The 22149-nt window shown below is 46.2% G+C and overlaps 1 protein-coding gene across 1 annotated transcript in view; it reads left to right on the top strand.

Annotated features, from left to right (window-relative positions):
* LHFPL4 (LHFPL tetraspan subfamily member 4) overlaps positions 1-21925 on the top strand; it is a 28161-nt gene extending 6236 nt beyond the window's left edge. Inside the window, exons 3-4 of the mRNA XM_024740645.1 lie at positions 18075-18311; positions 21671-21925. Of these exons, the coding sequence (XP_024596413.1) occupies positions 18075-18311; positions 21671-21771 (338 nt within the window). The 3' untranslated portion in view covers positions 21772-21925. The remainder of the gene's footprint in view (positions 1-18074; positions 18312-21670) is intronic.
* The last annotated feature ends 224 nt before the right edge of the window (positions 21926-22149 follow it).

Raw genomic sequence — 22149 nt, 5'->3', positions numbered from 1 at the left:
GATACCGCCTTAGTTGGGAGGTGAAGCTTGAGTGGGGCTGGGTGTGGACAGGTGTGAGTTGCGAGAGAGCATTCTGAATGGAGAGGAAGATCATGGACGGAGAGACACAGAGGAGAGAAAGCCACATCCGGCTTGAGTGTGGCATCCACGTAGGGGAGCAGCAGTGAAAGAGGCCAGGAAGGAATGATGGGGCTACAGTGTGCAAGGCTCTGAGTACTGGGTCAAAAAATTTGGATTTAATCAGCAGGCGGTTCGAAGCTACGACCACTGTTTATTAACTGTTTATTAACTGTTTATTAACACTGTTTATTAACTGTTTATTAACTGTTTATTAACAACAGTGGTCGTAGCTTCGAACTGCCTGCTGAGTAAATCCAAATTTTTTGATAATAATCAGGAAAAAAATAGTTAACATTTTCTGAGCCTTTACTATATGCTTGAGCATATGCTAAGCATTTACATGCATACTGTCATTGAATCCTCACAAAAATCCTATGGGGTAGGTACCACTATGAATATTTCATAGATGAGAACACTGAGCCTCTGAAAGGAAAGAGTCATTTGTCCAAGGTCATACAGGGGGTAAGTGGTGGAGCCAGAATTGTAACTCAGTCTGTCTAACTAGAAAGCCCAAGGATTTATAAAGGAACATTCAGGATGGGAATAGAGACAGGATGAATTTGCCAGAAGAGTCGAATGCTAAGTAGAGAGGCTGGGAGACTCAGGTGGCTCTTTGTGGAGTTAGGGGTCAGCTTTTCTTTTTTTAAAAAATTAATTAATCAATTAATTTTTGGCTGTGTTTGGTCTTCTCTGGGAGACTCAGGTGGCTCTTTGTGGAGTTAGGGGTCAGCTTTTCTTTTTTTAAAAAATTAATCAATTAATTTTTGGCTGTGTTTGGTCTTTGTTGTTGTGTGTGGGCTTCTGCTAGTTGTGGCGAGCAGGGGCTACTCTTCGTTGCGGTGCCCGGGCTTCTCATTGCGGTGGCTTCTCTTGTTGAGGAGCATGGGCTCTAGGCGTGTATGCGTCAGTAGTTGTGGCATGCGGGCTCAGTAGTTGTGGTGCACGGGCTTAGTTGCTCCGCGGCATGTGGGATCCTCCCGGACCAGGGCTCAGACCCGTGTCCCCTGCATTGGCAGGAGGATTCTTAACCACTGCGCCACCAGGGAAGTCCCAGGGGTCAGTTTTTCAAGGCTTCTCAGGATATCTCTGCTACTCTTTACCTGGTCTTTCCCATTTTCGGGTGCTAGACACTTTCACATTCGTTATGTCATTTACTGTCCATCTGTTAAAATGACTTGTCCAAAGGTCACACATCTAGTGAAAGAAGGAGCTGAAGCTTCACATGAGTCTAAATGGATCTAGAACCTGTTTTTAGCCCTGAACTGAAACACAGGACGTGAATACACAGATTACAAGTTACAACTGGCAGGTGTATGTTCTCAGTGTTTACCTGTGGGCTGAGTGAGGTTAGCCAAGGGGAGGTTGCTGGCTGGAGTAGAGACTCAGACTGGAAGCCTGGTCGAGGGTCCGAGGGGGCAGTGTGGGGAAGTGGCGGAGGACTTAGAATTCCCACTTTGCCACTTCCCAGCTGTGTCCCTTGGATAAGTGGGTTTCCTCTCTAAGCCTCAGTTCCCTTATCTGTAAAATGGAGGTGATTATTGTACCTACTTCAGAGGTGATGGAAAGAAAGAAATGAAACCATGGGGCTGAAATGCTGAGTGTGGTTCCTGGTATACAGTGTGAGCAATCAGTAAATGGTCACTGTTATTCTTGTGACATAGTCTGAGTGAAGAGCAGCTTGTGAGGGGTCCTTGCTACTCAGGTGAAAGACTTTGGACTTGCTGAGATGATCAAAGGCCTTAAGAAGTCATAGACTGTCAGCTGGGAAGGGTCTTACCAATCAGCTGGCTCAACTCCCTTGTTGTACAGATCACAAAACTGAGTCCCAGAGAGAAGAGACAAGGCCATGCTCACAAAGTGAGACTCCTCTATCCACAGAAGGGGGGCGATTCTGACCACATTTATTCAGTGTCGAGAGCCTACTATGTGTCAGGCACTGCCCAGTGCTAGAATCACGGTGGCAAACAGCACGTGTGAGATATAGTGGGCGCTGGGGAGACTGATGGTGGAGGTGGCAGCAGGGGCTGGTTGGTGCGCCAGAGGTGAGCATCTTCCAGCCTCCCGGATGTGTGTCCTAAATCATCAGGGGTCTCTGAGGCAGGAGCAGCAGTGTCACTACAGCCTAGAATATGCATCCACATCCCTCCCCACTTCCTTGGCTTATGTTTCAGATTTGGTTTGGGATTTTATTCACCCAGTGAGTCTCTGTTGAATGCGATGAGACTGCTGAGCACATTGGGGGAATTTCTTTCCTCCCACTCTTTTTTTTTTTTTCCTCCCACTCTTCCCTCCCTCATTTCCTTGCTCCCCCAATTCCCCCCTTCCTTCCTTCTTTCCTGCCTTCCACCTTCCTTCCCTCCCTCCCTCCTTGCATTTTTTTGCTTTGCTCCTTCTCTCCCTTTTCCCTTCCTTTCTTTCTCACATCAGTCCTTTACTGACAGCCTCCTCTGTGTGTCAGGCTATGCTAGGCTCAGGGAATCCTGAGTAAGAGTCCTCGCTCCCCGGAAGCTCATAGTCTAATGGGAGAGGCAGGAAAGAAATTGGATCATCACACTATGGGATGACATATGAAATGATTGAATCATGCAAGGGTATCTTGGGGGCACACACTTCTGACACATTAAGGACAGCCAGAGAAGTCTTCCAAAAAGTAACAGCATTTGAGCTGAGTCTTAAAGGATGAGAAGGGGAGCCAGGCAGAAGAGACAGTATGATTGAAGGTGTGGAGGAGGGAAATAGCCTGGTGTGTTTTGGGCACCACAGACAATTAGCACAAGGGGAGGTGAGAGCTGAGACTGGGAAGGTGGAGAGGGGCTGGATTGCGGTTGCCTTCTAAGCCACGGTCAGGAGTTTAGACTTTATCTATAAGCAGCAGATACTTGTTGACTTTTTTTTTTTTAATCTTTAAAAATGTTTCCAGACTTTCACTTACTTTTCGGAAAAGTTAATACATGCACGGGAAACAAAATTCAAAAGATAAAACGGTGTTTAATCAGATGTAAGCCTCCTCCCTGCTCTCATTTCTCAGTGATCCTCCCAGAAGTCTCCTCCCAGGGGCAACCACTTTTACCATTTCTTGAGTATCCTTTCCAAGAAATCCCATAAATATACAAGCAAATTCAAACGATATTTAAAAAAAATAAATATGGTATATTAGTTATCTATTACGCATAGCAGATTACCCCAAAACTTAGTGGCTGAAAGCAACAAGCATTTATTATCTCTGTTTCTGTGAGTCACAGGAATTTGGGAGTGCTTAGATGGGTAGTTCTGGCTTGAGGTGTCTCATGAAGTTGCACCCAAGACCTTAGCTGGGGTCGGCTGGAGGAGACCTCAGAATGAGTGCTCTGAGAGAGAGAAATAAGAAGGTATGATGCCCACCCCCCCTTCTTTGGTAATAGCTTTATTGAGATTTAAATCACGTGCCACACAATTCACACATATAAAGTGTACAATTCAGTAGTTTTTAGTATATTTACAGAGTTGTGTAACCATTACCACAATCAATTTTAAGATATTTACATAACCTCAAGACGCCTTATATCTATCCTTTAGCTGTCTCCCCTTAAGCCTACCATGCCCATCTTCTCTGTCCTCTAAGCAGCCACTAACCTACTTTCTGTCTTTTAAGCCTGTTCTGGACATTTTGTATAAATGGAATCATATAATATGTGGTCTTTGTGATTGGCATCTTTCACTTAGCATAACGTTTTCAAGGTTCATTCATGTTGCAGCATGGGTCAATACTTCATTCCTTTTTACAGCTGAATAATATTCCATTGTATGGATATACTGCATTTTGTTTATCCGTTCATCAGCTGATGGCCACTTGGATTGTCTCCACCTTTTGGCTATTATGAGTAATGTTGCTATGAACACTTGTGTACAGGTTTTTGTGTGGACACACGTTTTCATTTCCCTTGGATATATTCCCGAGCGTCTAATTGCTGGCTCAGGTGGCAACTCTGACGTTTTGAAGAACTGCCAGATTGTACTCCAGAGGGGCAGTACCATTTTACTTCCCCACCAGCAGTGTGTGAAGGTGCTTAGTCATATCCTCATCAACACGTACGTTATTATCTGACTTTTGGATTACAGCCGTCCTCCTGGGTGTGAACTGGTAACTCGTGGTTTTGATTTCCATTTCCCTAACGATTAGTGGTGTTAGGTATCTTTTCGTGCGCTTGTTGGCCATTTATATACCTTCTTTGGAGAAACACCTATTCAGATCCTTTGCCCATTTTTTTCTTCCGGTTTTATTGAGATACAGTTGACATACAGCACTGCATAAGTTTCAGGTGTACAGCATAATTTGGCTTAGTGAACATCCATCATCTTATATAGATATAAAATTAAAGAAATAGAAAATTTTTGTGTGTGATGAGAACTCTGAGGATTTACTCTCTTAACAGCTTTCATAGATAACATACGGAGGCGGTAATTATATTTTTGATGCTGTACATGACCTCCCTAGCACTTGTTTACCTCATAACTGGAAGTTTGTACCTTTTGACTGCCTTCATCCAGTTGTCTCTCCCCCTACCCCCACCTCTGGTAACCACAAGTCTGTTCTCTTTTTCTATGTTTTTTTTTTTTGAAGTATAATTGACCTACAACACTGTTAGTTCCTATCATACAACACAGTGATTTGATAGTTCTGTATATTTCAAAATGATCACCATGATGAGTCTAGTCACTGTATGTTACCATATAAACATATATTTATTGACTGTACTCCCCACGCTGTACACTTCATAGCCATGACTCATTTATTTTGCAACTGGAAGTTTGTACCTTTTAATCTGTCTCGCCTATTTCTTTCCTCCCCTCATTCCCTTCCCCTTTGCCCATTTAAAAATTGGATTATTTTTCTTTTTACTATTGAGTTGTAAGAGTTCTTTATACACTTGTTATAAGTCCCTTATCAGATATATGATTTGCAAATATTTTCTTCCGTTCTATGGCTGTCTTTTCACTTTCTTGATGGTGTTCTTTGAAGCACAAAAGTTTTAAATTTACACAAAGTCCAGTTTATCTTTTTGTTGTTGTTGCTTGTGCTTTTGATGTCATTTCTAAGAATCCATTGCCAAACCCAAGGTTACAAAAATTTACCTCTGTTTTCTTCTAAGCGTTTTATAGTTTTAGTTTTTACACTTAGGGCTCTCATCCATTTGAGTTAATTTTTGTATATGGTGTAAAGTAAGAGTTCAACTTCATTCTTTTGACTGTGGCTCTCCAGTTGTCCCCGCACCGTTTATTGAAAACAGTGTTCTTTCTCAACTGAATGGTCTTGGCACCCTTGCCAAAAATCAATCGACCATGGGTGAATTTCTGGACTCTCACTTCTGTTCCATTGATCTGTATGTCTATCCTTATGCCAGTAACAGTCTGTCTTGATTACTGTTGCTTTGTAGTGAGTTTTCAAATCAGGAAGTGTGAGTCCTCCAACTTTGTTCTTTTTCATGATTATTTTGGCCATCCCACTGCCTTTTTTTTTTTTTTTTAATTGAAGTATAGTTGATTTACAATATTGTGTTAGTTTCACATGTACAACAAAATGATTGAGTTATATACATACATTTCTCAGATTATTTTCCATTATAGGTTATTACAAGATATTGAATATAGTTTCCTGTGTTATACAGTAAATCCTTGTTGCTTATCTATTTTATGTATTGTAGTAGTTTCTATCTGTTAATCCCATACTCCTAATTTATCCCTCTCCCCCCCTCCCTTTCCCCTTTGGTAACCATAAATTTGTTTTCTAGTTGTGAGTCTGTTTCTGGTTTGTATATAGATTCATTTGTATTATTTTTAGATTCCACATGTAAGTGTTATCATATAATATTTGTCTTTCTCTGTTTGACTTCCTTCACTTTGTATTATATTCTCTAGGTCCATCCATGTTGCTGCAAATGGCAATATTTCATTCTTTTTTATGGCTGAGTAATATTCCATTGTATATATATATACCACATCTTTTTCATCTTTTCTGGATATATGCCCAGGAGTGGAATTGCTGGATCATATGGTGGCTCTATTTTTTTTCTTTTTTTTTTTTCGGTACGCGGGCCTCTCAGTGTCGCGGCCTCTCCCATTGCGGAGCACAGGCTCCGGACGCGCAAGCTCAGCGGCCATGGCTCACAGACCCAGCCGCTCAGCGGCATGTGGGATCTTCCCGGACCGGGGCACGAACCCGTGTCCCCTGCATTGGCAGGCAGACTCTCAACCACTGTGCCACCAGGGAAGCCCTCTATTTTTTCTGTTTTAAGGAATCTCTGTACTGTTCTCCATAGTGGCTGCAACAATTTACATTCCCACCAACAGTGTAGGCAGGTTCCCTTTTCTCCACACCCTCTCCAGCATTTGTTATTTGTGGACTTTTTAATGATGGCCGTTCTGACCAGTGTGAGGTGGTACCTCATTGTAGTTTTGATTTGCATTTCTCTAATAATTAGTGATGTTGAGCGTCTTTTCACGTGCCTGTTGGCCATCTGTATGTCTTTTTTCAGAGAAATGTCTATTTAGGTGTTCCACCCATTTTAAAATTGGATTATTTGGTTCCTTTGCTATTGAGTTGTATGAGCTGTTTATATATTTTGGATATTAACCCCTTGTCAGTTACATGATTTGCAAATATTTTCTCCCATTCTGTAGGTTGTCTTTTCATTCTGTTGATGGTTTCTTTTGCCTTGGGAGACTGATCTAAGAAAATATTGCTATGATTTATGTCAGAGAACCTTTTGCCTATGTTCTCTTCTAAGATTTTATGGTGTCGTGTCTTATATATAGGTCTTTAAGCCATTTTGAGTTTATTTTTGTGTATGCTGTGAGGGAGTGTTCTACTGTCGCTAACTTACATGCAGTGGTCCAGTTTTCCCAGCACCCCTTGCTGAAGAGACTGTCTTTTCTCCATTGTACATTCTTGCCTCCTTTGTCGTAGCAAATGCCTTTTATGTTCTAATCTCAGATATCACAGACCACTTCTGCCACACTCTATTGTTAGAAGTGAGTTACTAAATCCAGCCCACATTCAAGGGGAGGAGAATTCAGCTCCTCCTCTCGAAAGGAAGTATATTTAGAAAGTTGTGGACATATTTATAAACCACCACAAATGGTAGCACACTAAACACTTGGTTTGTCTTGCTTTTTAAATTCAACAACACATCTTGGAGATTGTTCCAGATCAGTGTACAGAGAGCTGCTTTTTTCTTAAGAGCTGCATAATATACTTCTGTGTGGATGTGTCATCTTTTATGTCATCAATATTTAAGTTATTTACAATATTTTGCTATCCCAGTGTTTCAGTGGATGATGTATATAATTTGATACATATGTTAGTATAAGGATAACATAAAGGCCTAGAGTGGAATTGCTGGATTAAATGGTCTTTATGTTTACAATTTTGACAGATCCAGTCAGGTCCCCTCCGTGGAAGTTATGCAGAGTTACATTTCCAGCAACAATGTACGAGGGTACCTGTTTCCCCGCATTCTTGCCAACTGTGTTGTCAAATATTTTATTTTTGCCAAACTGATGGGAAAAAGTACTCTCTTATGATAGTAATTTGTCTTTCTTTTATGAATGAGGTCGAGCATCTTTTATATATACAGGCCGACCTTATTTTATCGCAATTCACTTTAGTACACCTCACAGACATTGCCTTTTTTTGTTTGTTTTAAACAAATTGAAGGTTTGAGGCAACCCTGTGTTGAGCAAGTCTGTCGGTGCCATTTTTCCAAACAGCATTTGGTACACTTTGTGTCTCTGCGTCACATTTTGGTAATTCTCACAATATTTCATACTTTTTCATTGTTATATTTGTTATGGGTGATCTGTGATCAGTGATCTTTGTAATTGTTTTGGCTTTTTTTAGCTATAAAGTATTTTAAGTTTGTACATTTTTTTAGACATAATGCTGTTGCACACTTAATAGGCTATAGTATAGTGTAAACATAACTTTTATATGCACTGGGAAGCCAAAAAGAAATTTGTGTGACTCCTTTATTGTGATATCTGCTTTATTGTGGAGGTCTGGAACTGCACCCGCAGTATCTCCGAGGTGTCCCTGTATGTTTTCTGTAAACTGTCGGTTCAGAAATATTTTTCTACCAGGCTAATGGTATTTTTCCTCTGATTTGTAAGAACTCTTTATAAATTAAAAAAGTTAGCTCTTTGTGATACGTTACAAATATTGTCTCCCAGTTTATCTTTTGACTTTGTCTATGGATGTTTTCCTCATGGTGAAATTTGTTTTTTCTCGACATAAGCAAATCATCAGTTCCCTCCTATATGGCTCCTGAGTGTAGTATAATACCTAGAACGGCCTTGGAGTGTTTTGAGCGGGGGGGAGTCATAGATCTGGTTGTTGGTAGAGAGGATGGGCTGGAGGTGTCGAGAGGATGAGGGCTGAACTGTTCTTATTCTGACAGCCTCTTATTTTTGTCTTATTCTTTTCATTCCATTTCACGTTATTCATCATTATCAACCGTTTATCCCAGAGCCGTTTAATGGCATAAGGAGAGCCCTGGATCAGGAGTCTGGGCTGGCACATAGTAGGTGCTTAATAAGTGTCTATTGAATGAATGAATGATGAGCTCTTTTCCTTTTTTTTTTTTTTTTTTGGCCGTGCAGTGCGGCCTATGGGATCTTAGTTCCCTGACTAGGGATCGAACCTGTGCTCCCTGCATTGGGAGCGTGGAGTCTTAACCACTGGACCGCCAGGGAAGTCCCTGAATGATAAGCTCTGATTTAAGTCCTAGCTCCACCACCCACTCCTTCGGAGGCAGCATGCTCAGCAGTCAGCCAACCTGAATTTGAATCCTGAGTCCTTTGGAAGGTCATACAATTTCTGACTCTACGTTTCCTCCCCTGTAAAATGGGGACCATAATAGTAACTAGCTCACGGGGCTGTTAAAGGGTTGATTGAGAATGTGTGCACACACCCTGGCACAAAGGAAACCCAGTTTGCCAAATAGCAGTTGTTATTAGCTGTCGTGTGACTTTCATCATAACCCTTTGGTTCCAACATTCCATGGTCTGTGCTACAACCAGGGAGGAAAGGTTGAAAACTGGGGAGAACTGGGAAATACACCTGGAAAAGCAGGGGAGCTCTGAAAGTTGGGCCTTGAAGTTTGGGGTCTTATTCTTAGGTTATGGGCAATTACTTGTAGGCATGGGAATGACCAGGGCCAGGTGTGGGTTTAGAAGGATAACTTGGGGACTTCCCTGGTGGCGCAGTGGTTAAGAATCTGCCTGCCAATGCAGGGGACACGGATTCGAGCCCTGGTCCGGGATGATCCCACATGCCACGGAGCAGCTAAGCCCATGCGCCACAACTACTGAGCCTGTGCTCTAGAGCCCGCGAGCCGCAACTGCTGAGCCCACACACCACAACTGCTGAAGCCCGCATGCCTAGAGCCCGTGCTCTGCAACAAGAGACGCCACCACAATGAGAAGCCCGCGCACCGCATCGAAGAGTAGCCCCCGCTCACGGCAACTAGAGAAAGCCTGCGAGCAGCAACGAATACCCAGTGCAGCCAAAAATAAATAAATTTAAAAAAAAAGAAAAGAAAGGTGACTTGGGCAGTTGCTGCAGGGAAGGGACTGATGGAGGCCTGATGGGAGACCAGGAGCCTGTGGGGAAAGCAGTGGCAGTGGTCCAGGTGAGAGGGGCTGAGGCCGGGGGACGGGAGGAGGAGAAAACTGGAGACCTATTTAGGAGCCCAGTAGGTGTGTGTGGGGGGGCGGGGTGAGGACAGGCAGGCCTTGCAGGTGACGCAGGGTCCTCTCGTTGAATGATTTGGTCTTGGAATGACATTCCCAAAGGACACAGCAGGGAGATCCGCTCAGTCTGGGAAATGCTGAATTTGCGGTCCCTATGAGACCCACAGGAGGAGGGTTCTGACCAGCTGTTGGGTATCCGGCCTCGAACCGAGGAAAGAGGTCTCAGCTGGAGATGTTAGATGTCAGTCTGAGTGTGGGTGAAATTGCCTGGGGAGAGTGTGTAGAGGGAAAAGAGGAGACAGCCTCGAAACACCAAGATGCAGGTCGAGGAGGAGCCAGAAAAGGCGGCTTGGAGAGAGGCGCCAGAGCAGCTGCTCAGATTAGCAACAGAGAAACTGAGAAGGACAGCCTTGAGAAAGGACGGCTGCCTGGAGGAGTCAGAGGGACGCGGAAGGGACGGAGCCACCTGGATGGGCCTGGGCCAGACTGGAGGAGTGAGGCAGGATGCGGGGAGAGCGGCGGGAGCTTTCTGACCGAGCCCTTGAGATGAGTGTGGCAGAGCCGAGCCAGGGTAGCGGGGGATGCAGCGGATTCAAAGGTTGTCAAGAGGCTGTGTGTGGGCTCCATGCAGGCTGGGCCCAGGGCTGGTGGAGTAAATACTGTTCCCAAATAATTACCACACAAAGTGATGGGCGTCCCATCTCTCCATAACAGCATCTGTGACAACAGATACAATTACTTGTGTTCTTTTTTTTTCTTTTTTTTTTTTCGGTACGCGGGCCTCTCACTGCCGTGGCCTCTCCCGTTGCGGAGCACAGGCTCCGGACGCGCAGGCTCAGCAGCCATGGCTCACGGGCCCAGCCGCTCCGCGGCATGTGGGATCTTCCCGGACCGGGGCACGAACCCGCGTCCCCTGCATCGGCAGGTGGACTCTCAACCACCGCGCCACCGGGGAAGCCCCTACTTGTGTTCTTAACAGTCCCCCTACTCAACAGTAGTCTCCTCAAGATCAGGAACCACGAGCCGGGGACTGAATGGCTTGGAGGAAGTGTCCCAGGGAGAGGGAACAGTCAGTGCCAAGCCCTCCAGGGGGGCTGAACTAGAAATGTTGACAGGGTTAGGGTTAGAAGGGAGGCCCAGGGTGGCTGGAGTGTACGGATCGAGAGGCCGAATGGCGTGGGGGAAAGTGGGGTGAGCCTGTGGGTCACACAGGCCAGGACCAGGCGTCAGGGTTTATCCTGAGCGTAGTGGGAAGCTTTTGAAGGGTATTGAGCAGGGGAGTGTCACCATCTGCTTTTGACGGCTCACTCTGGATGCTGAGTGGAGAACAGATGATGGGGCAAGGATGGGAGCAGAGAAACTAGTTAGGAGGCCACTGCGGTCTTCCAGGAGGGAGATCATGGCAGCTTGGACAGATAGTGGCAGTGGAGATGGAGAAAAGAGGTCAGTCCGAGATATTTTTTGGAGGTCAAGACAGTCGGCCTTGCAAGTGGACTGGGCTGGGGGTGAGGGAAATGGAGGAGTCAGGGTGTCCCCATAATCTGGGTGCTGGATGGGGTGTAGGGAGCCCAGGAACGAAAGTCCCGTCCCCTCCGAGCTCCCCAGCTGATGGAGGCACTAAAATTGGGCCTGGATCTTCAAATCCAGCGGGTGGGGTTGACTGTTAGGAGAGGTCTGGTCTCCCTTGTACGATAAGCCCCTGCCCTTGGGGGCAGGACAGAGCTGGTGTGAGGGACATGAGGACAACCTCCTTCTTAGGGTGTGTGTGTGTGGGGTGTCTCCCTACAGCCCCCTAGTGCACCAGGCCTGGGGAGGCGCTCCCTTGGAAAGCTGTGGTCGTGGTGCCGACACAGGTCCTTCTCCGGGCTTCTCTCAGCCCCCAAGTCAGCCTGGTTCTTTCTAGAAAAACCTTCCTAAATGTGAGGAAGGGACTCATAGAAGATACAGGATACGAGCAGCCATCCGTGCATTCTGTGCTATACTGCTTCTCTGTATATCTCACCTTTTCTAGGACTTTTTACAGCTTTGTAAAATTATCATTGTTCTTTGTACAAAGATTGCAGAATATAGATGACCAAGATTACACACATAATCTCACTTTCCCAGAAACAGTCAACTTAACTGTTCGTCTGAAGTCGTAACAGTATAGAGTACTGGTTATGAGCAGGCTCTGGAGCCAGACTGTCTGGGTTCAGATCCTGGTTCTGTAACTTACCAGCTGTGTGACCTTGGATAACTTGGATGACCTCTCTGTGCCTCTGTGTCCTCAACTGTAAAAAGAAGATAATAATAGTACCTACTCCACAGAGTGTTGTAGGGATTAAATGAAGTAATGTGTGTAAGATACTTAGCATAGTTCCTGATGTGGTAAATTTTATATAACTATTTGCTATAACTATGTAAGTATTTCTTCCCAAAATGAAATTATATTGTACATTATTTTTCACATCCTTTTGAAACCTAACATATCATAAGTATTTTCTGTATCATTAAATCTTCCTCAGTATAGTTTAATAGGGGAGTAGTATTCCATGGTATGAAAGAATATTCCTGTGTTGTTTGGATAATTAGTTGCTTCTTTCTTTCCTTCCTTCTTTTATTATTTCTCCCTCTCTTCCTCCCTTCTTTTCCTGCTCTCTTCCTTCTTCTCTTTCTTGCAAATAAAGATGTGATAGACATCCTCATAGCTAAATCTTAGAGCAGATCCTTGAGCATTTTCTTAGAATAAATTCCTAGAAATTGGCAAGCTCAGTCAAAAGGGGTCTAGAGATTTTCAGTTTTACGTTTTTTTTGTGATTAGTTATTTCTGTGAGCTCCATTTGGCTTGCGCATTGCAATTCTTTGTTGCTTTAATTATATCATTCCAAGTGAGTGAAAAAATCTCTGGCAATAGTCACTTATTAGTGACCAACTCCCACCTACCTTAAGGTTTCAGTAGGTCACTTATTCACGTGGTCCTGAATTCAAAAGGTGTAGCAGGTTAGCAGTACAAGGTCTCCGTCCTGTCCTATCCTTGGCTCCTCAATCCCCTCCTTAGAAGTAACCAGGGTTATCAGTGTGAATGTTATATAAATGAAGTCACATTTTTCCCCAATGTTATGACTCTAAGAGGCATCCAAGTTGTTGCATGTAGCTGCCATAACAAAATACCATAGACTGGGTGGCTTACATTTATTTTCCCATAGTTCAGGAAACTAGAATTCCAAGACCTAGAATTCCAGACCAGCATGGTCTGGTTCTGGTGAGAGTCCTCTTCTTGGCTTGCAGACGGCCACCTTCTTGCTGCGTCGTCAGGTGGCAGGTGCAGGGAGAGAGCAAGCTCTCTGGTATCTCTTCTTATAAGAGCACTAATCCCATCATGGGGCCTCACTCTCATGACTTCATCTAACCCTAATTACCTCCCCAAGACCCCTTCCACAAATACTCTCACATTGGAGGTTACGGCTTCAAAATATGACTTTTATGGGGACACAGTTCAGTCCATATCAAGCCTCTTTGGAGTCTGCTCAGGGACAGAAAGCCCTGGGGGACATCCAATCTGACCCCCTAGTAATGGGTAGCAGCCGGGGTGCATCAGGCATGGAGGGGACAGCTGAGCATAAACAAAGCCCTCCCTTTAGGAGTGATCGGCTCAGTGTATGTCCCTTGAGGATAGTGTCATGGTGTCATAATGAAACTCTATTAAAATAGCTAAGCATAAAATGCATAATTAAAAAGCTTTACATAAAGACACATTTACACCACAAGCTTTAAAGGAAACAAGCACCCACGTATATTGTATATTTTCTCTTAACTTCATCACTTTTTTAGTCTCATCCTGGGTTCATTCCCCAAACTCAAGTATTGTTTTTCCTTTTAACTTTCCTTTAGTTGCTTAATTATATTTTAAAAGTATAAGAGGATTTCATGGCCAGACATAGGTGGCAAAGGACTGGACATAATATTATCATTTTTATCATAAAAGTAATATATGCAAATGTTAAACACTTTCCAACAGTACAGGAGGGCAGAGAATAAAAAGTGTCTCCCTCCTTTCCTCCTCTACCCCAGGCAGTGTTTCAGAGGTTCCCATCATTAAGTTGCTTCTGTATTCTTCCAGAAATGTTTATAGACATGCAAGCTTACGTATGTATATTATTTGAAAAACCAATATTTTAAATTATGTTTCTTTTAATTTTATGAGTAATACATGAATACATTCACTCCGTGAAAAGCTGAAGCATTACAAACAGGCTAAAGTCCCCACCCACTCCCTGCCCAGAGGCCACCACTATTATGAACGTAATTTCTATTTTTCCTGATCTTTTTGTGTGCATTTACATACACATCCATGAGGAAAATACGTCGTGTCATTTTCTGTGTTCCCTTTCCTCCCTCCCTTCCTTCCTCTTTCTTTCTTTTTGTTTTTTTTTTGGTAAAATACACATAACATAAAATTTACCATTTTACCCACTCTTAGATGTCCAGTTCTGTGCCATTAAGAACACTTACACTGTTGTGCAACCACCCTCACCATCTGTCCCCACAACTCTTTCCACGCGCAGAACTCTGTCCCCATTAAACACTAACTCCCCACGCCCCGCCCCCAGTCCCTGACAACCAGCATTCTGCTTTCCGCCTCTAGGAATGACTGCTCTTGGTTCCTCATATAAGTGGAATCATACAATATTTGACCTTTTGTGACTGGCTCATATAATTTAGCATAATGTCCTCAAGATTCCTCCACGTGGTAGCCTGTGTCAGAATTTCCTTCCTTTTTAAGGTGCTCTGAGGTGTCTCAGATCATTTGGCAGGGAAAAGTATCCAGCTAGAACCTAAGAACAATGTTTTGTTTTTTACTATACTTATGTTGATAGTTGCCTTCTATCTATGGTAAATGATCCTGGTTTCCTTTTCTTTGATAGTGATGTAAAGCTTCCTTTTACAGTAAATGCCTCTCAGTTACAAAGTGAGTCTATGGAATTCCCTGGCGGTCCAGTAGTTGGAACTCCGAGCTTTTACTGCTGAGGGCCTGGGTTCAGTCCCTGGTTGGTTGGGGAACTAAGATCCCACAAGCCGCGTGGCACGGCCAAAGAAGAAGTGAGTCTATTCAGAGAGAAACATTAAGTAAAGACCTGTCTGGGTTTGAACACAGAGCCCGCCACTTCCTAGCTGTGTGACGTGGATACGGTACTACTTAGTTCCTCTGAGCCTCAGGTTTGCTATAGGATTAAATGAGATCATGCATGGTAGGAGCTTCACACCCTGGCACATAGTTAAGCACTCAATACTATTTGTTATCGTTATTATATTATTAATAACAGTAATATTGTTAATCTTAAATTTGTCCACCACCACCTGGCTGCTTGGGAAGTCAGCAGACTCTAGGGTGACTGGATATTGGTGCCCCATCCGAAGGCCCCTTCCCCTAGACCAGCGGTTCTCAACCAGGGACATCTTTGCCCCCAACGGGACATTTGACAGTGGCTTGAGACTTTTTTTTTTTTTTTATCACTACGACTGTGGGTGGTGGGTAGAGGCCAGGGGTGATGCTGTACATCCCACAATGCACCCCACTTACCCCACCCTGCACCCTGCACCTGTGTCTATGCCTTATAGCAGGTGGCTCTTCAGCTAGCTCATTATTTCCAAGAGACTTGAACTTGGACTCCAGAGACCTCAGCCATGGTTTCCTCATCCAGCACACAGGGATGCTGAAGGCTGCCTTGTCTCTAGTTATTCCACCTCCTGATCGTTGAGCCTCTTGATCACCTACCTGGTCTATGCTGTCCCTAGAGGTCTCTTCCTCTCCTGCCCCAGGTCTCAGGAAACCTGTCTGATTGGCTTTTCTCCACTTGCTTTACTCCTGGGTGTTTGTAGTTCCTAGAGCAGCCTCTGGGGCCCCATAGCCACCACCTAAAACACTGCAGAGTAAAGGAGGCAGAGAGAGTGAGTGAGAGATGGAGAGAGAGGTCCCCCCCCCCGCTCCCCGCCCCAACGCCTTCTCTGAGCGCCCTGTCATCCTGGGTCTCCTTCCAGTTGCTCCCTGACATGTATAAATATTCTATTTGTGTGTTGATTTGATTTGATTCATCTCTATACACCTCCGCTCCTGAGGACAAGAAACCGTGACTGGCAGTGTCCCCAGCACCCTGCATAGTGCCTGACACATAGAAGACACTCAGAATTTATTTGTGGAATATATGAAGGGAGAGGCAGAGAGAGGAAAGGGCGAGGGGTAGATAAAGGGAAGGAAGACAAGCAAGAAAAGGCAGAGAGAAGAGGAGGGGTGTTGAATGAATGTCAGATGCTGAGATCTAAGGAGAAAAGGGAAGAGTGAGGGTCAAGACTGAGGATTAAGCACTGTATAGACTAGCTGGAGAGAGAGGGGGAGGGGTGTGGAGAGAGAGGCAAAAAAAGATGAAAAGGGTGGAGAAGAGAAAGGAATGGAGACACGACTAGAGGGACACGTAAGTGATGAGGCAGCGAGACAGAGAGAACGTGCAGGCGCAGAGCCCCGGGAGAAAACCTCTTTGAACGCTGAGCTTGCAGAGGGAGGAGGACCACCTGCAGGCTACTGCCGCGGTTTCCATGGTGACGGGGATGCTCTGGGCAGGAGAGGAAACACTGTACCGGGAGAGGAGGAGGGACTGGGTGGGTTTTGCCCCTCCCAGGCTCTTTCCTCACCCTTGCCTCAAGCTGGAGATTCAGGGCCGAGGACGTGGAGGTGGGAGTGCAGCCTCCCCCGCCCCTCCTCAAAGGACCCTGCAGATGTGAAGGACTTAGGCGCCCTGTCTCCCACTCCCCCCCATCCCTGGCATTTGACCCTCCTCCCCTCTCCCGGGTCCTGGAGGGTCCTGGAGGGTCCTGAAGAGTGTTAGGGAAATTTGGGAAGGTGGCTGGGTCAAGCCCTCTCCGTAGGCTCCTCCTCTCTTCCCACCCCATAATTGCTAGAGCGCCCCTCGGCTCCGTCCTGGGCCTTCTCTTCAGTTTCCATAACGTCCAGTCCTAGGGATTTACATGCCCACAGCTCCCACATTTATATCCCCAGCCCTGATTTCTCCCTGAGTTTCCTTCTCCATTTGGGTATCTAAAGGGCATCTTCAAACTTGTTGAATTCTTTAACTCACCAAGCTCATTCTTGCCTCAGGGCCTTTTTGCATTTGCCATTCCCTTTGTCACGAGCTCTTTTCCCCAGCCATTTATTAGAGGTGTCTTTCACTTGAGCTAAGAATTGTCTTGGAGAAGGCGAGCGCTTTGGAGAGGGGAGGAAGGCCTGCTCCAACGTGTGTGTGTGTGTGTGTGTGTGTGTGTGTGTGTGTGTGTGAGTGTGTAAGATCACAGTGCCGTCAGGGGCGCCCTGTGTCAGTATAAGGAGCACACCCTAGGGGAGTGTGGAAGGACTGTCCTGTTAGAAGGTCGGGGTGAGGCCAGAGGAGGCAGAACTCGAGGCAGGGAAGAGTCTGTGCCGTGGGGAGCACTTCCTCGTACGGTAGATGAGGGAAAGAGATGGCAAAGCCAGCTGTCCCCCTCCCCATCCTGGCAACGAACGAGATGTGCCTCCTAGACAGTGGGCAGAACTGACCGCCACTCCCACTTTGTCATCACTGTCATCTAAAACCCAGGTTAAGCACCTGTGGGCCTGGCGGGGGGGTCAAGGGCCCCTCTGCCCCAACCTGAGCCTTGTGGTGACCTCAGGTCTCAGACACAGTAACAGTAACTGGCGGACTGTCAGGCACTAAAAAAGGCAACATAAAGCCAGTGGACATAGTCGTAAACTCTCTGCCAGGAGGGGAAGGTCACAGCTGGAGGTGGCCTACTGAGCCCGGAAAAGGGCTCTCAATAAAAATTTGTTGAGTAAATGACAAAAATAAAAAATAAAGAATGGTGAGGATGGGAGAGGGTAAGCATGGCCAAGATGCTAAAGGGAGCTGAAGGAGGTGACCCTGGTTTGCTCTTTTCTCCTATTTCCAGGAAGCCTTCCCGGAGGAGGAGTTGATTTGATGGGGGCAGGCGATGGCATTGTGCTTTGGAAAGTTTCTGCTCCCCAAGGCATGAGGCCCTCCCAGGGTTTAGAGTTTCTGGATCCACAGAGGGTGGTTCATAGGCTCTTGGGTTGATGGGCGGTGCGGGGGAGCGGGGCCCAGCCTCAGGGGGGCTCCTGGTGGTCCTCAGGCTCTGGGAAGTAATCTTCCCCTTCTCTCTTCCTTCCTGACCCTGGCGGTGGGCTCGGCCTGGCGCCCCCTCAGCTCTGTGCCTTGTGCTGGGCTGCATGATCTTCCCCGACGGCTGGGACGCCGAGACGATCCGGGACATGTGTGGGGCCAAGACCGGGAAGTACTCCCTGGGGGACTGTTCGGTGCGCTGGGCGTACATCCTGGCCATCATCGGCATCCTCAACGCCCTCATCCTCTCCTTCCTTGCCTTCGTGCTGGGCAACCGGCAAACGGACCTGCTGCAGGAGGAGCTCAAGCAGGAGAACAAAGGTGAGCGGGCGCACGCTTCCGGGTGGGTGGCTGGCGGTCGCGGGGTGCCGAGGTGGGCGAGGCCGGCCCCGCCAGGCGGGGCACCTTCAAAGTCAAGTGAAGCACAAGGTGGAAACCTTAACAGAGAGGCCGACTTCCTGGGAGACAGTTGGAGGTTATCCCTCAAATTCGAACATTGGCACGCCTGACCCAGCAAACCCTCCCATGAGTATAAACCCAGGAGAAATGTATGAATGCTGTTGGCTGCAGTTGCAAAATAGCAAACACTAAAAACCACCTAAATGGCCATTGACAGGAGGATGGATAAATATATGGTGATACATCACATCACAGAATTGTTTCCAACTGTGGAAATGAATGAACGTGTTATATGTAATGGAATGAATGGATACATCCTGGAAACATAATATTGAGAGAGAGGGGAAAAAATAGAATTCCAGAAGATGACAGTGAGATAATTTTTTTGAGTTAAAAAACTAAGTAACACTATGCTAAATACAGTTTAAATATATATATATATGTGGTAATATTGCATATTTTTTAAAAAAGCAAAGACATGATCAATACAAAAGGTATCATGGTGGTTCTCTGTAGCTGGGATGGAAGCAGGGAAGCAAGGACATGCGGTGGGGGACAGGTGGGTGTGTACAAACTATTGGCGAGTTAAGTACTTGCATGGTGAGCCCACAGATGTTTGGTGCAGTATGCTTTATACCTAGTATGGTACACATAAACTTTCGTATGTATCAGGTAACATTAATATACAATAAAGAAAAAATTGACACCTAAGCCCAGAGTCTCAGGGATAACCAGTTATCAGATGCTTATCTGTGTATCTACGTATGTCCCTTTCTGAAATATATGGTAGTGTTATGTGCTAATATAGGAGAGGCATCGTCCAAAACAAATCCCTCCTCAGATTGCTTTTTGTGCTCAACTCTAGAGCACGTCTTAAAGATCTTTATCATTTTGTGGAGAACCATCTTGTCCTTTTTATCCAATGCCTAGCGTTACATAAGACGAAGGAATTATAGTTTCTTAACTGTTCTCCTTGTAGGGGCTGTTAGGGAGGTTCCCAGGTTTTTACTGTTACTGGCAATGCTACGGTGACCATCTTTGTCCTTGCCTTCTGTTTTCTTGGTGCCTTTCCAGAAGTGGAATTGCACACTCACAGTTTCAGTGATAATTCCAGATTGCTCTCTAAAGGAAGGTCAGTCCTCTGACCCAGGGGCCCATGCTGCCCCTAGAGAAAGGGGACACACCCTGTCTGTCTGGGTGCCCGTTTTCTGCCATGGGAAATCGGATTTCGTGGTCTCACCCTTCCTTGAGCTCTTAGTGTGTGCTGGGTGTATGTTCATCACTTTCCTTTAATTACATTCATCTCTTGGAGCCTCTTACCTGTAAAATGGGGATAGTGAGGGTTATTTCATTTGGCAGGAGTTACTCTAGTATTGTGGTGTGAACACCCTTGGACCGTGAAGGCAGGTTGTCTGTGTTGGAAGCAGGTTGAGCTAAGAAATGAATTCACCTCTTTGAGCCTCAGTTTCCAGCATTACCTAAAATGAGGGTGGTTAAAAAAAAAAAAAAAGTAAGACTCAGGTCCTTTCTATCCCCCGAGGATACTCAGAGACCTGATCTATGGAGTGGTCCATAGTCTCCATCCTCTTCCAAGTACAACTGGACTTGGATACAAACAGGCACACCAGATGACTGGAAGGACACCTGACCCAGTGCTAAGCACTGACACCCAGACTCTACCTGACTCACCCCACCTGAGCCCAGTCCAGGCCTGCACTGTCCCCCAGTCCCCACCATCTGTGCGTATTCCAGACCAACCCCTCTGAACTGTCACCGTAAGATGGGACAAGGGATGGGGAGAGGCGCTCCAGCTTCAGAACAACCCTTTCATTTCATCCTCCTGAGAAGCCTCCTAATCCAAGTCAGATGTTTAACGTCTTTGAGGCATCTATTGCTGACCCTTGTCCCAGTCCGTGTTCTCCATGAGGCCGCCTCCTCTGCCTCCCCATGGCAGGGAGAGCTCATCCTCCGGTCTAACATGTCTTGGAGGTGACAGTGGAGTAAGAGAAAGAAGAAAAGAGCAGAATTTGTCTCATGAATCAGCACTCCCCCAACTGTGGTTTATGTAAAAAGTTTCAGAGCACCAAATAATATTGAGGGTTTCACAGCCCATTTCAGGTAATGTTATGTTTGGTAAATTTAATATGTTTTAAATGGAGGTTACCAACTGCTATATAAAGTGTTAATTAAATTAGAAAAAAATTGTTTGCTAATACTTTCACAAAATATAAGTCATTCTGCTCTACACCTCCAACTTCTGTAGTACTGTATGTCAATTATATCTCAATAAAACTGAAAGAAAAATAAAGGAAAAAAAACAAAAAACGAGGGTGGTGAGAATGGTACCACCTAACAGGGCTGTCCTGCAAGGAAGAAAGACTGCCTATAACGGGGCAGTGGTGAATGCTCAGCGAAAGCTGTCACTCCTCACAGCTCCCCATCAGGCAGGCATCATGACCACCATTTTATAAATGAGAAAGCCGAGGTCTGGAGAGGTCCAGTGACTTGCCCAAGGTTACCTAAGTGGTGGAGCCAGGATGTGAGGTCCAAGTCCAAAGGCCAGGCTCTTCCCTGCTGCCAAGTCCCCTTTTCAGGGCCCTCCTGGGCTGCTAAGCTGTCCGTCTCTGAGGCTCCTGTCCCTGGAGACACTGGCACCTGGTGGTTTCTATGGTTTTGGTGTGAGGTCGGAGCCTGCCCTCTGGTGGCAGCTTCCAGAAGTGCAAGACTAAGACAGCCACGTGGCCTTTCCAAAGAAGTTTGGGGTTGTGACTAGTGTGAGGTTGGCCCACTCAGTGTCCTCTCCTTCCTCCCCAAAGCGCCCTAACAGCTCAGTGTTAAAAGTGACATAAGGGAGCCCCAGTTTGCCTTCCTTCAGCATCTGGGGATTTCCTTCCCTCACTGGGAGCTCAAGGTGAGTGAGCCTCACCATTCAGTTCTGAGCCAAAGACCTCTGGAAGAAAAGTAAGCTATACTTGGTGTCATTTCCACTATTTACTATGGGCCAAACACTGTGCAAAGCCCTCGGCTGGCATTATTTACATCTTTTTAACCCCTCAGAATCACTCTGTGAAGAAGTAGGCTATGTTCATTTTACAGATGAGGAAATTGGGGCTCAGAGAGGTGGAATGGCTGGCTCAAGGCCTTCCAAGCTAGTCAGGGCTGGCTGCATTTCAGAACCTGGGCAGCTCACCCCTCTGCCCAGCTTTGCCCTGAGGAGTGGCTGACGGAGCCCCAGTGCCGGGCAGCCTCTGACTTTCTCCAATTCTCTCTCTCTCTCTTAGATTTTGTGGGCTCTACAGTAAGCTCTGTGTTGCGGCCAGGGGGTGATGTCTCTGGATGGGGAGTCCTCCCCTGTCCCGTCGCTCACTCACAGGGACCCTGAAGGCCGGGATCACAGCCCAGGAGTTGACCTGCCCTCAGCTTGTCCTGTCTTCTGCCCTCTCATCCCTCCATTCACGCTCTGAGGGAAGACCCCGATCTTGGATTGACCTCACCTGCTACCTGCCTGCGAGCTCCGGGCTTTGAAGAGAGGCTGGGGCTGGGATGCAGCCTGAGGGAGGGGAGAGGCCCTGCAGAGCCTGGGAGGGTCTGGGTCTGCACCTCCCTCAACTGACCTAAGGGAGACAGCCCCCAGTCCCTGGCCTCCTCTTCCCCTCCAGTCTGGCCAGGGCCCTGCAGAGTCTTCAGGGGAAGGCGACGCCGTGGTTCCCCCACCAGGCTCCCTCATTCCGGAGGGCTGCTGCCTGGCTCTATCCTCGCC

The sequence above is a fragment of the Neophocaena asiaeorientalis genome, unplaced genomic scaffold (genome assembly GCF_003031525.2).
Source record: "Neophocaena asiaeorientalis asiaeorientalis breed wild unplaced genomic scaffold, Neophocaena_asiaeorientalis_V1.1 scaffold325, whole genome shotgun sequence".
Taxonomy (NCBI): domain Eukaryota; kingdom Metazoa; phylum Chordata; class Mammalia; order Artiodactyla; family Phocoenidae; genus Neophocaena; species Neophocaena asiaeorientalis.
The sequence above is the reverse complement of the archived record's forward strand: the minus strand, read 5'-3'. Positions and strand labels throughout refer to the sequence as shown.